The sequence below is a fragment of the Rhinichthys klamathensis genome, unplaced genomic scaffold (assembly GCF_029890125.1).
Source record: "Rhinichthys klamathensis goyatoka isolate OS25496 unplaced genomic scaffold, OSU_Roscu_1.1 h1tg000098l_1, whole genome shotgun sequence".
NCBI classification, from domain to species: Eukaryota; Metazoa; Chordata; class Actinopteri; order Cypriniformes; family Leuciscidae; genus Rhinichthys; species Rhinichthys klamathensis.
The window spans coordinates 5819925-5834178 of record NW_026606637.1 but is presented as its reverse complement, the minus strand read 5'-3'; the positions used below and the strand labels follow the sequence as shown (position 1 = coordinate 5834178).

The 14254-nt window shown below is 37.9% G+C and overlaps 1 protein-coding gene across 2 annotated transcripts in view; it reads right to left on the bottom strand.

Moving 5' to 3' along the window:
- The window catches only part of LOC130086678 (inactive N-acetylated-alpha-linked acidic dipeptidase-like protein 2), a 398589-nt gene that overhangs the window by 230470 nt on the left and 153865 nt on the right, over positions 1-14254 (bottom strand). For both annotated transcript variants that reach the window (XM_056252808.1, XM_056252806.1), the window contains one exon: positions 8700-9198. In XM_056252808.1, the coding sequence (XP_056108783.1) occupies positions 8700-9190 (491 nt within the window). In that variant the 5' untranslated portion in view covers positions 9191-9198. The remainder of the gene's footprint in view (positions 1-8699; positions 9199-14254) is intronic.

Below are 14254 nucleotides of genomic sequence, written 5' to 3'. Positions count from 1 at the left end.
GTGTTTTTTTTTTGCCTGATTGAGACAGAGGCACCCACGGTTTTTGAATACCTGCACATTTAACAGTTATTGCGATCGGGAGAGGATGTGCAATGTACAGTAGACACACGACACCAACACAACATCCCCATATATTTTAAACTTCTGGGTAATGATTTAATGTTTGTACTGTAAATTCCAATATGTGTGACAAGGTGTATTGATCAGGCCTGTCTGGTCAGCGCAAAAGTATTTAGTGTTAAATGTAGGAATTAAATTACGGACAACGACAGATACACATATTAAAGCCAGATGTTCTCTTACTGTCTAAGTGTGCAGTTCTTGGTTAGAATGAGCTGCAATAAGGACATATGAAATAATCAGGTTTGAGTCTTGGTACTGGAACAACATTTCAACCTTTAAAGTAGTAGTTCACTTCAGAATTAAAATTTCCTGATAATTTACTCACCCCCATATCATCCAAGATGTTCATGTCTTTCTTTCTTCAATCAAAAATGAATCAAGGTTTTTGAGGAAAACATTCTAGGATTTTACTCCATATGGTGGACTATGGGGACCAATGGGTTGAAAGTCCAAATTGCAGTTTCAATGCAGCTTCAAAGGGCTCTACATGATCCCAGCCGGGATTAAGGGCCTTAGCGAAACGATCGGTCATTTTCTAAAAAAATGAAACATTTCCATAGTTTTTAACCACAAATGCTCGTCTTGCACTAGCTCTACGCATTACGTAAGCACGTTGGTGAGGTCACACATGACATACAGTAGGCGGAAGAACCGACCTAGTGTTTACAAAGTGAACGTGCAAAGACTAAGTCAAACGCCATTTACAAAAATAAATGAATAAATAAAAGGTGAAACAACGATGTCAGACGAATTTGAAGTTGGAGGAGAAAACTGTTTTCGCCTTTTTCCGAGTTTTTCGCCTAGGCCATGAACTAATCCTTTAACACAACCTTGAAAAAAAAAAAATGTTTGATAGGAATGTTGTTCCAGGACCAACAGGTATACCTACTTTGGTAAATCAAACCCTTGCGCCCTGTCCGATAAAAACCGGGACGTTGTCAAGAACTCCTGAACAGTCATCAAGACTTCTTGCCCTTAAGAGGTTTGTAAAAGATTCAGAAAGCACCCAGAAGACGACCAAGACAAGAACACGTTGTAGGCCACTGTTATTTCACAGCTGACAACACTTAGGAAAGGATCAAACCTGTTAGGTTAAAACGAGAGAAAGCCACAACCATGACGCATAATTCAGCTGTCCATTTGAATTTAACTCCACCTTTAACACAGGGAGACCAGCATCCTATTTTCCCGAGAAGTGACAATGGGAAGAGGTTACAGTGCTACTTATTAGATGGTTGTTGTAGCGCACTGTTATTAATATTGATTTCCTCCTCAGGGAATATCAATTTTGTTCTGCCGCTGCATATACATCGTAATGATGGGACTTAGCCTTCAGAGAAAGGCCTATTGCAGAGTCAGCAAATTGCAAGGAAAACAAAGACATACTCTTATATAAACAAGATAATGTTGCAGCACAATCATCCAGCCCGATACACATACACACTGCTTGTGAAATCCACACCGGCTATATCTACATGTTCCCTTATTGCATTTCCTCTTTACACGCAATCATTCGCAACAGCAAACATGCAACCATTGATACTTCCGTCACACAATAATAGCCTTGTTCTGTCTCGAGAATGGGACATGTTGACACCCAATTGTATCATTATTCAATTCCCATGGTGTTCCCCGACAGAAGTAATGCAGGCGGCAGCAAATCTTAAAGTTGGGCGCAATATTCCCAAGATGGTGTGCAGCGCTATTTATTCAAAAGCACTCAATCATAATGTCATGGGTGTTATAGTGTGCGTTATTTCTTGAGGTTTCTAGTCTGTGTTAGAATGAGAGGTGTTCCATATTTTCCTTACAGATGAGGGCAGTTTATCTCACTTTATGAAAGTCATTCTGAGGGGAGAATTTTATCTTATGGAGAAAAGGTGATAACCGCTCTGTGGAGGCTGGAGGTTATGATTAGTTGTGATTTTTTTTTCCACACCTGTGGCTATACGTGTATCTGTGTGTATTATATTTCAAGTGATGATAAAGTGAGATTATATATATATATATATATATATATATTTGTATCACAATTATAAAAAAAAGGCTCATGAGTAGCATACCAAAAGCCAGCTTTTGATTTGAAGAGTTCGCAAAACAACATTTCATTTTATTATTTACTAATCACCCACAATCCAGTACAACTAGGCATTATCTGTGCTAAAATTGTGCTGCAGCATGAATATTCATTCATTGTGATGGGATTCTTTTGCTGCAAATAATAAAAATAATAATCACAAAAAAGTACTGGATCAGCAAGCTGCCAAATTTTAACTTGAAGGTTTATATTTTGAAAATTAAGACAAAAAATTGTTACTCTTTTTTCTACGTATCTGTAATGAAACTAGAAGGTGCAGGCTAATAGGTCCTTTACATGCATTTTGGAGCATTTGGTGCATGCATTTTGGAAACACAGTTTCAGAATAATGTTTTTTTTTCACAAAAATATTAAGCAGCACAAGTGTTTTCAAAATTGAAATATACATTTTGTAACATTATAAAGGTCTTTACTGTTTGAGCAGTTTATTGTGTCTTTGTTGAATAAAAGTATTAAAGGGTAAATTTCTTAAAAAAAAAACGGAATTGTAGAGTATATCAGAAATAAACATTCCCTTTTAAAGAAAAACACATTACTAAGGTCATCCGTTGATGGTTAGTTTAGCTTACAATCACATTTTCTCAAAGTTTCTGTATAAATTTCATCAAGATGCCAAACATCATTTTAACATGCCCTCGTGACCTCAACCGTAGTGTTTATGAGTGTCTATTCCACATTTTAGAGTGATATAATGATTTCTAAAAGCAGCCCTTTGTTCTGTTTCATCAGTGACTGGCATCCCACCAGCAATGATAATATGACTTAAGTTGCATTGATTAATGGATGATTGCATATATAAATTCAATTTGGCTGAGACCCAAAACAGATTCTATTCTCTAGTGCCTGTATTAGGTTTTTCACTGTCCTCCAACAAGAGTATAATGTGCTAACTCATACATAAAAGCTGCAGTACACATAAATTCAAGGGCCACTGATTAAAATATGTGGGGAAAAATCACTTTTTTTATATGACTGGATAAATTATTGTCTTTTATATAATTACTAAAGTCATTACGCAAATGAAGAAAGACAGCTGTAATTACATGCAGGTATTTTCAAAATATAAGTATCTAAAAACATGTATATACACAATAAGTCCATTGTATCAATTTATTAATTTCAATGTAAGTACATAGTACTTAAAGCCACTTAATATAAAGTGGGACCGCTTTTTATCACTTTATTAGAAGCACAACAATTACATTGTGTCATCTGTTACATAAGGACTACTAAATCCTCATTTAGAAGTTTATATTAAAGTGCAAAGTATTGAAAAGAACCACGTGTAAAAGCAACACTATGTTGTAAGTGTGTCCCATCAGATAATAAAAAGTTGTGGTCTTTACGGCCACTTGAACATTTGCACCAAATACGGCCATATAAGTAGACAAGTGGTCTGTTGCAAAAACCACAGGTGTGGATATTGGGACAGCCCCAGCATCTCTACCTACAATGCTCTTCCTGTCTAATTGCTTTTATCCCTAATGACTGGGGTTGGGATTAAAATGATGAACCTGACCCAAGATGAAGGCGGCATCACAGTCTTCACAGAGACTCAGCTGGACTCCCTCAATGGCACGCTCCTAAATCTGACCTACCTCTAGGACCCTAGATCTAAGCAGTCCTGGATAAGAATGCGTATCCAGAGGCCGGCTCTATCAATTACGTCCAGCAATTAAGAGTGAGTGTCAAAAGGAGATAAAGAGCACCATTAAAGAGACCCAAACAGTGGGAAACACACTTCTTCTTCATGGGATTTTAGGCTAATCTCGTTTTACTGGAACTGTTCTTCCCCCGCACTCACCTTTGATGTGTAAATTAGGCCAGAATCGAAGAAATAAACACGGTCACAAGCCAAAAGAAAATGGAGGCTTTGGCAGAGCATATTTTATGGAAAAACAAATGGCATGAGTACAGAATTTCTGCTTCACCATAATTGAATGTGACTTAAAAGGGCTGATTTTCAGTCCCAGCACAATGGCTATACAAGTTAGTGTGTCTCTCAGTGGCACCTCAAGGAAATGTTTTATGGGGCGGCCAGATGGGGACAATAATTAAAAATCATAGGGTGGCACATCAAAAAGACTATAGCGTGGCTGAAACTTAGGATATGCAACTGCAGGCTAAAGTGTTAACAAATGTATGTCAGAAATATTACATTCCCATTTTACATGCAATCATTATGCGGCTGAAAACATGTAATCATTCATACTTTTGTCACACAATAAAAAAATTGTTCTATCTTGAGAATGAAAAATGTTGACGCAATTGTCGGTGGTGTTGATTTGCAGACGGAATGTACACAAATTTACCGCACATAATTGTCAGTTTAATTATCTGACAATTGATAAACTATTAGGGGTGTAACGGCACATGTATTCGTATTGAACCGAGGCTTCGAGGCTTCCGGTTCGGTACTAGAGGATGGATACCCGAACCGAGCTCGACGGGACCCAACGGTACCCGACGGGCCGGGCCGGGTTCGGACACATATTTTGAAATGACGTTCGGGTTCGGGTCGGGCTCGGTCACGTCGGCGCAATAAGGCATTGAACATTTGAAATTTAAAACAGCTTATTATAGTGTTTAACTGGATGCAAATGTTTGTTTTTGTGATTAAAATAAATTAAAAATATTACCCTAACATCCATCTTCATCTGTGCGGAAATTTGTTTATGTTGCTGTGACAACGCGCAACACGTGCGTGCATAATATTGCATATTTGGCTACATGTGGCTGGCAGCGCAACGATGGAAGACGTTAAAAAGAAGTTGGCCTCAGGAGATTTTAAAACCAGCCTAAACATTGAAGGATGGATTACGTGAATAGATCCCATGTTACCATTTTATTTGAAATGTTTTCGAGAAAAATGGTAAGAGTGATTTTCATTTCAATAGGCTGCATTTGTGTTACGTTAATGTTTTGTTCTGTTAGCTTGGGCAATTTTTGGTAGACCTAGCTTTGTTCATTTAATTTCAATTGGCTATTTGTTTGGGCCTCTTGTGCGCGCCTGTGTTACGCTTTGTTGGCCGTGTGCGGCGCACACTGATGCGTTGCGCACATCTGTAAACATTTCCGAATGCCTTCCAGTTGCTAAATAAAACCGGGCTTTCTACACAAACAAACGTACGTGTCATTAGTATGACAAAAAAAAAATAGATTTTTAACTGTGTCGGGCTCGGGTCGGACATAAATATCTTAATGCCTGTCGGGCTCAGGTCGGGTTCGGTTACTGCCCTGTCGGACGCGGGCCGGGCTCGGACAGAAAAATGCGGCCCGATCCGCACTCTATTCGGTACGCATACAAACCGAACGATTCCTTGGACCATTTTTCCTGCCGACAAAATTCGCACTGGCACGACCACCACAACGTTGCGCAGCATCAAATGGCAAGTGTAATGAAAGCGGAACGAAACTGCGCTACTCATTATATTGTGCTTCACGGATCGTTTGACCAGCAACATCTGTGCAGCGCGAGCCGATCTCGATCAAGCGACACTGTTACAACACAGCGCTTAGATCCAGTAAAGAAAACATTTGAATTCGCCACTGAAGTAATAACATCGCTGCGAGATCTAGTGAGAAGCATTCACATTTCTCCGTTATTAACCGTAGATCTCTATTAGATCAAACAGCGCTGACGTGGAAACCAGGAGAAATATTGTGCCGTGAATGAACTAGTAATACTTTATGTCCACAGACCAGCAACATTCACCATGGATTTAATATAGTAACACTAAAATGTAACCAGTTTGGCTGGAATAGTGAAATGCTTTCAAGTACTTCCCACATCTTTTTCCAGCACTTCAAAACTCAAATATTATATAAATAAATATATGAAGAGTTCAGATGCAAAAGCCTCTAAGTGCCATTTGAAATTTTCTTCTAGAATGATCATTTTTATGAAGCTTGTATATTTAAGTTCCGTAAATTCACTCAAATGACAATTAATAGGTAATCTTCATATATTTAAATGTTATTTTTAATGTGATGACCAAACATTATTTGTTCATCCTTCAAAGATGACACCCATTTATAAACCTGAAAGTTTCAAGATGTAGGAAAACTCACACTTATTAAAAAAAATATTTTTTCTTTTAACAAATAGGAAATTTCTCTGGCATTTCTTACTTTTTGCTGTATCGAAAATGTACCGAACCGTGACTTTAAAACCGAGGTACGTACCGAACCGTGATTTTTAAAGTATCGTTACACCCCTATAAACTATAATATTATATTAATATAATATTCAGATTTTTTGTAAAAAAAAATATATATATATATATATATATATATTTTGTCACATTAGACATGTTAGAGTGCATTTATACAGATGCTGGTTAAAGTGCTCAGATGTTTTCTAATGAACTAAATAAAATACATATTCATATTTAAAAAAATAAATAAAATAAAATAAAATAAATACACACACATATATATATATATATATATATATATATATATATATATATATATATATATATATGAAAATATTTTGTTTCGTATTTTTAAATGACATACAGTATTGGCCTGGTTTCATATACATGTCTTAGAAAAAAACATTACTGGTGTGCATCTTGAAATAAAACAATGGCACTGACATATTTTAAGATGCTTTTTATGCTTTCAGTTAAAACAGCTCGACGTGCATTTTAGCCTGGGACTAGACTTAAGCCTTTTCTGTAAAAATAATAATGTGATACTACTATTTAATAGTTGTGTGTGAGATATGGACAATGACAACTTTTATGAAAAATGAAGGAAAATTTTTGTCACAAATGAATGTTGCACACAAAAATGCTTTTGTCTTGAGATTTTCACTTCAGACATGGTTAGCGAGAATCTGCACAGACAGTGGTTGACGTGTCCTGAATTTTTTTTCCAACAAGCTTATTAGAATGTGTATTGAAGCAGTTAGCAAAGATCTTCAAAAGCTTTCCCAGGGCTCCGTTTCAGGCAGGCTGAAGAGAGACCTCAGCTTAACACCAGGGACAAAGAGATTTACAGTGAGATTTGGAGTATAATTCAACGATCTTCTTTAATCTCTGCACGCCACAGAGCTTTCTCCTATAGGGCAACCATTTTCCACAGTCCATTGAAACAATTTCAGCTTCATATAAATAGTAAATAATTACATTATCCTCACACATATTCTTATTTCTTCAAGGTGCAGTGTGAATATTAAAAGGCTGCATGAATGTGGGGTAAATAAAGCCATCAAAATGTTTAGACTTCTCGCCTTTGCAGCCTCGCCGCATTGTAATATCGCCTGCTCTTCCCCGCTCGAAAAAGGATCTGAGATGAGCTGTTGGCGCTGCAGTCTGAAATATAAATGTGACAAAATAAATTATAAATTGACACTACCGCAAAGCCTGTTTCAGGAGTCAGGCGGTTTTGGTTCAGAGGAAACCGAGTTATCTTTTTTGACACGAATATACATGCTCGCCATGATCCGTGCACCAAAAACAATGTGTTATCGCTTGAGGTTTGTCTGCATTTAATTTTAACATCAGTACCTGCTCGTGACTTTAGTCTGCCTGTCAGAGACTACACAGCTGGGCTCAGAGTGAACAAGGCAGCTTTGTCACTAGTGGGAATAAGCTGTGCACAACTTTGGCTGCAGGACTGCTTTTTTTAAAAGATGAAGGTCCCGAAGAGCCTGTCCCACTGAAACACTGTCCCTGCATCTGCTTCCTCAGTATGGTTCACTTCTCCTCACTGGCTGGAACGCCCTTGAAGTTTCTGTGTTATTCTTCACCTTACCTTCTCTTATCAGCCAATAATGCGCAAGTATTGTGTGTATGGCTTGTACATGTGTATAATTCAATAGCCGTGGATTATCCTGTACATACACATATATATATATATATATATATATATATATATATATATATATATATATATATATATATTGTATGGATAACCCACGGCTAGAGGTGCATTAAACAAATATATTTAAAAACTTAAAATGTTTAATGTAATATTTTGTGAAAAACACTAATTATGACCAAATTGTGTCTGTCTAACTGTGTCTAATTGTGTCTGTTATTATGATTTTGATTTAAATTAGTCTTAATTAGTACTAATTAATTTGTTTATTTTTTTACATTATTGCTGGTCTACTTTTTTGTTTCAGATTACCAACATAATAATAATAATTATAATAATAATAATAAAATGACAGAATTTTCCTATAAAGCAAGTATGCTGTATCCACTGATAGATATTGGTAGGCAAATTAAATATATGTATATATGTTAACTATATATGTACATATATTATGTTGTTGACAATGGAAAAATCTGTTGTCTGTTGTTGCGGAGCAAAATGGTGCAAATCCTTTCCTATATTCCTTCTGCAAAACCTATTTTTCATTATTATTTATTTATTACTGTAAAAGATCCACTGCATTTTTCCACTTTGATTCTGAAAAAAAAAAAACTGAGTGTACAATAGATGGAAAGTACGAAACATTTACCTCTGCACCGCTTGTATTTTCTCTGCTGTGATTCCCTGAACAATCTTCTCCAGCACATCTGTGTCTGCACTTGGCTCTACCTTCACTTGCTCCCTGCTGAAGGCATATCGTCCAATGAGCAGCCCCAGAGCAAACACACCCAGCCCTGCTAGCAGGTATTTAGCCAGGCAGGTCCCATTCCATCTCTGGCCCTTGGGTACCGCTCGGCTGAAACGAGAGACGTAATTAGGGTCCTCCTGGAGACGCTCAAAACGTCCGTGAGGGGAAACGGAGGGTTGAATTGGTTCCAGGTCTGGGTCCATGCCCCCGCCAGAAGAGCTGCTCACAGGTTGATGCTCCACACACTCCAGCTGGAAGCGGTCCAGGCCCGGTTCCTCCAGCTCCTTCTCCATGTCCCATTCCAGTTCCAGGGAAGCTGTGTGAAGCTCCACACTCTCCAGATCCCGCACACGGAGAGAACCGTGGCCAGCACGCACTTTCCTGTACGCCATGTCTGTTACTGTAGAGACATGAGAAACACACACAGATAGAAATGGAATTAGTTTATTTTTACATTTAATTTCTGTGTTGACACCTTCAATTCTTGGCTATACTAGGGCTGCAGTAACTAATTGATAAAATTGACATTGAAAATAATTGGCAATGATTTTGATTATTATGCATGGAAAACATCCATTCACGTCAAGAAGTGAATAAAACATTTCTATGGAAAAAACACATCTGGAAAATAGTGGAGGAAAAGAGCAAAAACCAAGTTGTCCTAAAAATGCGAATGACAAAACAAACAGAAGCAAATAGTGTAATGTTGCTTGCCCTGTCATGTGCTTTGACAAATGTGTTTGTGTGCGGTTTTCCTCAGTGAATAACTTGCATTATCTTTAAATGCTAGACAGTCACGCATATAATTTCATTTTGCAAACAGGCTTGTACTGACGACAAGTGGTTCTCCGTTAAACTTCATAGACTTCAGCACATCAGACAAATGGAGTGCAATAAATAGGAGCGCAATAGCATTTTGGGTAACACTTTATTTCGATGGTACACTGTAGACATTCTACTAACTTTAAGTAACTTGATACTAACTCTCATTAGAGTATTAGTAGACTGCGTTCTTAATATCTGCTAACACTTTATTTTGATGCTCCCCAACAGACATTTTTATGACAGCAGTAACAGTAAGAGACTATTGTAAATTAATAAAGTATAAATGTAATTATGTTCACATGAGTTTGTGTTCCTGTACCTCTTACTAGTTTGTGCTTTTGTTGTTCTTTATTATCATGATTATTTTAGTGATTTTAACTTCTACTTCCAAATAAGCAATCAGTTTAAATTGGAACCCCTTTTTTACACATGATGTTTTTATTGCATATAGCCTACACAGATATTGACTATATTTGTTTTCATTGCCTTCAAATTGCACATGTTTGGAGATGCGGTGGACAACATTGGGAAGGATGTGGAACAATTTTGTGAATTAGGAAAGTAAAGTAAAATTGTTATTTTTTAAATCATACTTTTTGTTGTCATCAGATTAATCAATATTAATATCAACAAAACATTAAAAAGATTAATTGATTATCAAAATAATCGTTAGTTGCAGCTCTATTGGCTAAAGAGCTTTTGAACATTTCTAACTTTATTGTCCATTAACATCTTAGAAGATTCCCAGTTATTCAGCTCATTAAAAAATATAAATACAGCAGTGGCCAGTAAAAAGAAATTATGAATACATGCAAAAAAAAAAAAAAAAATGTGTAGAATATCTTTATCTCACAATTGTGAGTTTACATCCCGTTTACACACACACACACACACACACACACATATATATACACTCACCGGCCACTTTATTAGGTACACCTGTCCAACTGCTCGTTAACACTTAATTTCTAAGCAGCCAATCACATGGCGGCAACTCAGTGCATTTAGGCATGTAGACATGGTCAAGACAATCTCCTGCAGTTCAAACCAAGCATCAGTATGGGGAAGAAAGTTGATTTGAGTGACTTTGAACGTGGCATGATTGTTGGTGCCAGAAGGGCTGGTCTGAGTATTTCAGAAACTGCTAATCTACTGGGATTTTCACGCACAACCATCTCTAGGGTTTACAGAGAATGGTCCGAAAAAGAAAAAACATCCAGTGAGCGGCAGTTCTGTGGGCGGAAATGCCTTGTTGATGCCAGAGGTCAGAGGAGAATGGCCAGACTGGTTCGAGCTGATAGAAGGGCAACAGTGACTGAAATAACCACTCGTTACAACCGAGGTATGCAGCAAAGCATTTGTGAAGCCACAACACGCACAACCTTGAGGCGGATGGGCAACAACAGCAGAAGACTCCACCGGGTACCACTCATCTCCCCTACAAATAGGAAAAAGAGGCTACAATTTGCAAGAGCTCACCAAAATTGAACAGTTGAAGACTGGAAAAATGTTGCCTGGTCTGATGAGTCTCGATTTCTGTTGAGACATTCAGATGTTAGAGTCAGAATTTGGCGTAAACAGAATGAGAACATGGAACCATCATGCCTTGTTACCACTGTGCAGGCTGGTGGTGGTGGTGTAATGGTGTGGGGGATGTTTTCCTGGCACACTTTAGGCCCCTTAGTGCCAATTGGGCATCGTTTAAATGCCACGGCCTACCTGAGCATTGTTTCTGACCATGTCCATCCCTTTATGGCCATCATGTACCCATCCTCTGATGGCTACTTCCACCATGTCACAAAGCTCTAATCATTTCAAATTGGTTTCTTGAACATGACAATGAGTTCACTGTACTAAAATGGCCTCCACAGTCACCAGATCTCAACCCAATAGAGCATCTTTGGGATGTGGTGGAACGGGAGATTCGCATCATGGATGTGCAGCCGACAAATCTGCGGCAACTGGGTGATGCCATCAAGTCAATATGGACCAAACTCCCTGAGGAATGCTTCCAGCACCTTGTTGAATCTATGCCACGAAGAATTGAGGCAGTTCTGAAGGCAAAAGGGGGTCCAAGCCGTTACTAGCATGGGGTACCTAATAAAGTGGCCGGTGAGTGTATATATTAGGGGTGGAACGGTACACAAAAGTCACGGTTCGGTTCATACCTCGGTTCAGACGTCACGGTTCGGTACGATTTCGGTACAATGGAGTGAATAGCAAAACACAAATATAGAAGGCTTTTTATATAAATGTCTTAAGCCTTGTATTTTTTAAACAAGTTTTATTAATAAAGGCATATAACCAGTTTATTTGTAGTGCACTGACAGTAGTTTTATATAATTAGTTTATTAATTAAATTATTAAAAAGACGAAAAGACCTTGAGATATGTTTGGTAATTGTACCTGAATGAATTTAAAATTAATTTGCTATTTCAGATCAATATATTTGTTTCCTTCATTTTAATTAACCCTAAGTTTATTCTCATCTGAATTATAAATAATTGATTTCCGTATAAAATAATACTACCACTAAAAACTTTTGTCAACAGTTGTAGGTTACAGTTTGATAAGAGTTTAGAGTGTGACAAAAGCACAATGTTGTGTTTTATTGCGAGTGTACACAAATATAAGTAAACAATTTGCAGTTTTAATGATGTCCTGTATGAAAAAAAATGACGGAGTATGTTTTTATGTTTCCACTGTTTGATCGCCCGTGCCTCTCTCACACACACACGCACACAGTTCGATCTCTCTCTCTCTCTCTCTCTCTCTCTCTCTCTCTCTCTCTCTCTCTCTCTCTCTCTCTCTCTCTCTCTCTCTCTCTCTCTCTCTCTCTCTCTCTCTCTCTCTCTCTCTCTCTCTCTCTCTCTCTCTCTCTCTCTCGCACGCGCGCGCGCACACACACGTCACAAACACACACACAGTTCGATCGCGCGATTCGCGCCCGCGCCTCTCTCTCTCTCTCGCACGCGCGCGCACACACACACTGTTAATCGCGCCCCTCTCTCTCTCTCTCGCGCACACACACACACACACTCCAGCATTGCAATCTTGATCGCAGCCTGTTCATTGCTGCGTTCACAGTCACACCAAAAGCGAATAGAGCGAAATTTATCGCTATTTAAGAGTTTTTTTTTTTTTGTACCGTGTATTCTCCGTGCAAATTCGTGCACCGAACCGTGACGCCCGCAACGTTTCGGTTCAATACGAATACATGTACCGTTCCACCCCTAGTAGAAAAAAACAGCTTATTATGGAAGCTTGTTTCCGCCACAGAACAAAACAATTTAAAACATAATTGCGACTTTTTATCTCACAATTGATTGATATATATATATATATATATATATATATATATATATATATATATATATATATATATATATATATATATATATATATATTATAATTGGTCCCCAAAACGTAGGGTTTACCAGGACCACACACAGCAAAATGACTATTAATACAATTTAAACTGTTTTCTACCTTAATATATTTCAAAATGTACTTTATTCCTGTGATGGCAACCATGGAAATGCATTTTCTGAATTCTTTGATGAAAGAAATTTCAAAAGAACAGCGTTTTATTTATTTATTTATTTATTTATTGTAACAACGTAAAAGTGTTTACTGTCACTTTTGATCAATTTAATGCATCTTGCAGAAAACAAGTATTTTCTTTAAATAAAACCACAAATATCCCAGACTTTCAAAGCACACTAAACTCTGCTGCAATGATTATTATTAGCCAGTGTTCTGTGCCAGTTGGACTCACATCACTCTCTACACAGACACAGAACTCTCTCAGGGAGGGATGTACAAGCTCACAGTTTGACTGTTGCTGCTAAAAAAGGTCATTAAGGGTGATGACTTGGTTGGCTCAAATTCATAAAAGAGAAGCCATTGTCTCTATGTACCATCAAATTTAACTATCCCTTTAACAGACAACGCCATCAAACTCAAAACAGCCCGATCGATAATGACAAAACTCCAAAACGCTCAGAAATTCCAGACTGCACGCAGGGCCATTATCCAGTCAAACTGAGTCCCTGAAATAGGTTGCCTTTAAAAAAAATAGAGAGAGAAATATCTGCTGTCGGCACTAGGCAAAGCGAAGGGAGCTGGAGAACCCTTTGATAGTCACACTTAAAATAGTCCTTTAGAGGTGGGGAGAAATCTGTTCTGATAGAGGGAAATAACTCCGCAACTACTAAACATTACCATTCTATACACATTTCGTTGAAAATGGCACCGCCAAGGATGTTGCAACACATTTTGCACATTCACTTTCAGCATTTGCACTACCCCTTTCTTTTTACATCATTTGCAGTACAGACTTTTTCTGTTCTCAATCTTTTATAGGAATGAAGGGAATGATTTTGTCTGCATGCTTTCACTTTTAAATAGGCCTCACAGAATGAGAGAATGTGGAAATGATGCGTTGTCTCTCAACATTAATCTTCAGTGCTCCACAAAACTTCCATTATTCCAGGCCGCCGTTCAAGAGGAGCGATCCACACCGGAGCTTCATTTACACTCTGACCCGGGCAATGATATGGGTTGTCAAACTCTCAGGACAGTGCTAACCCTCATCTCATCTGCACACCTCCTACACCCGTGCCTCCGGC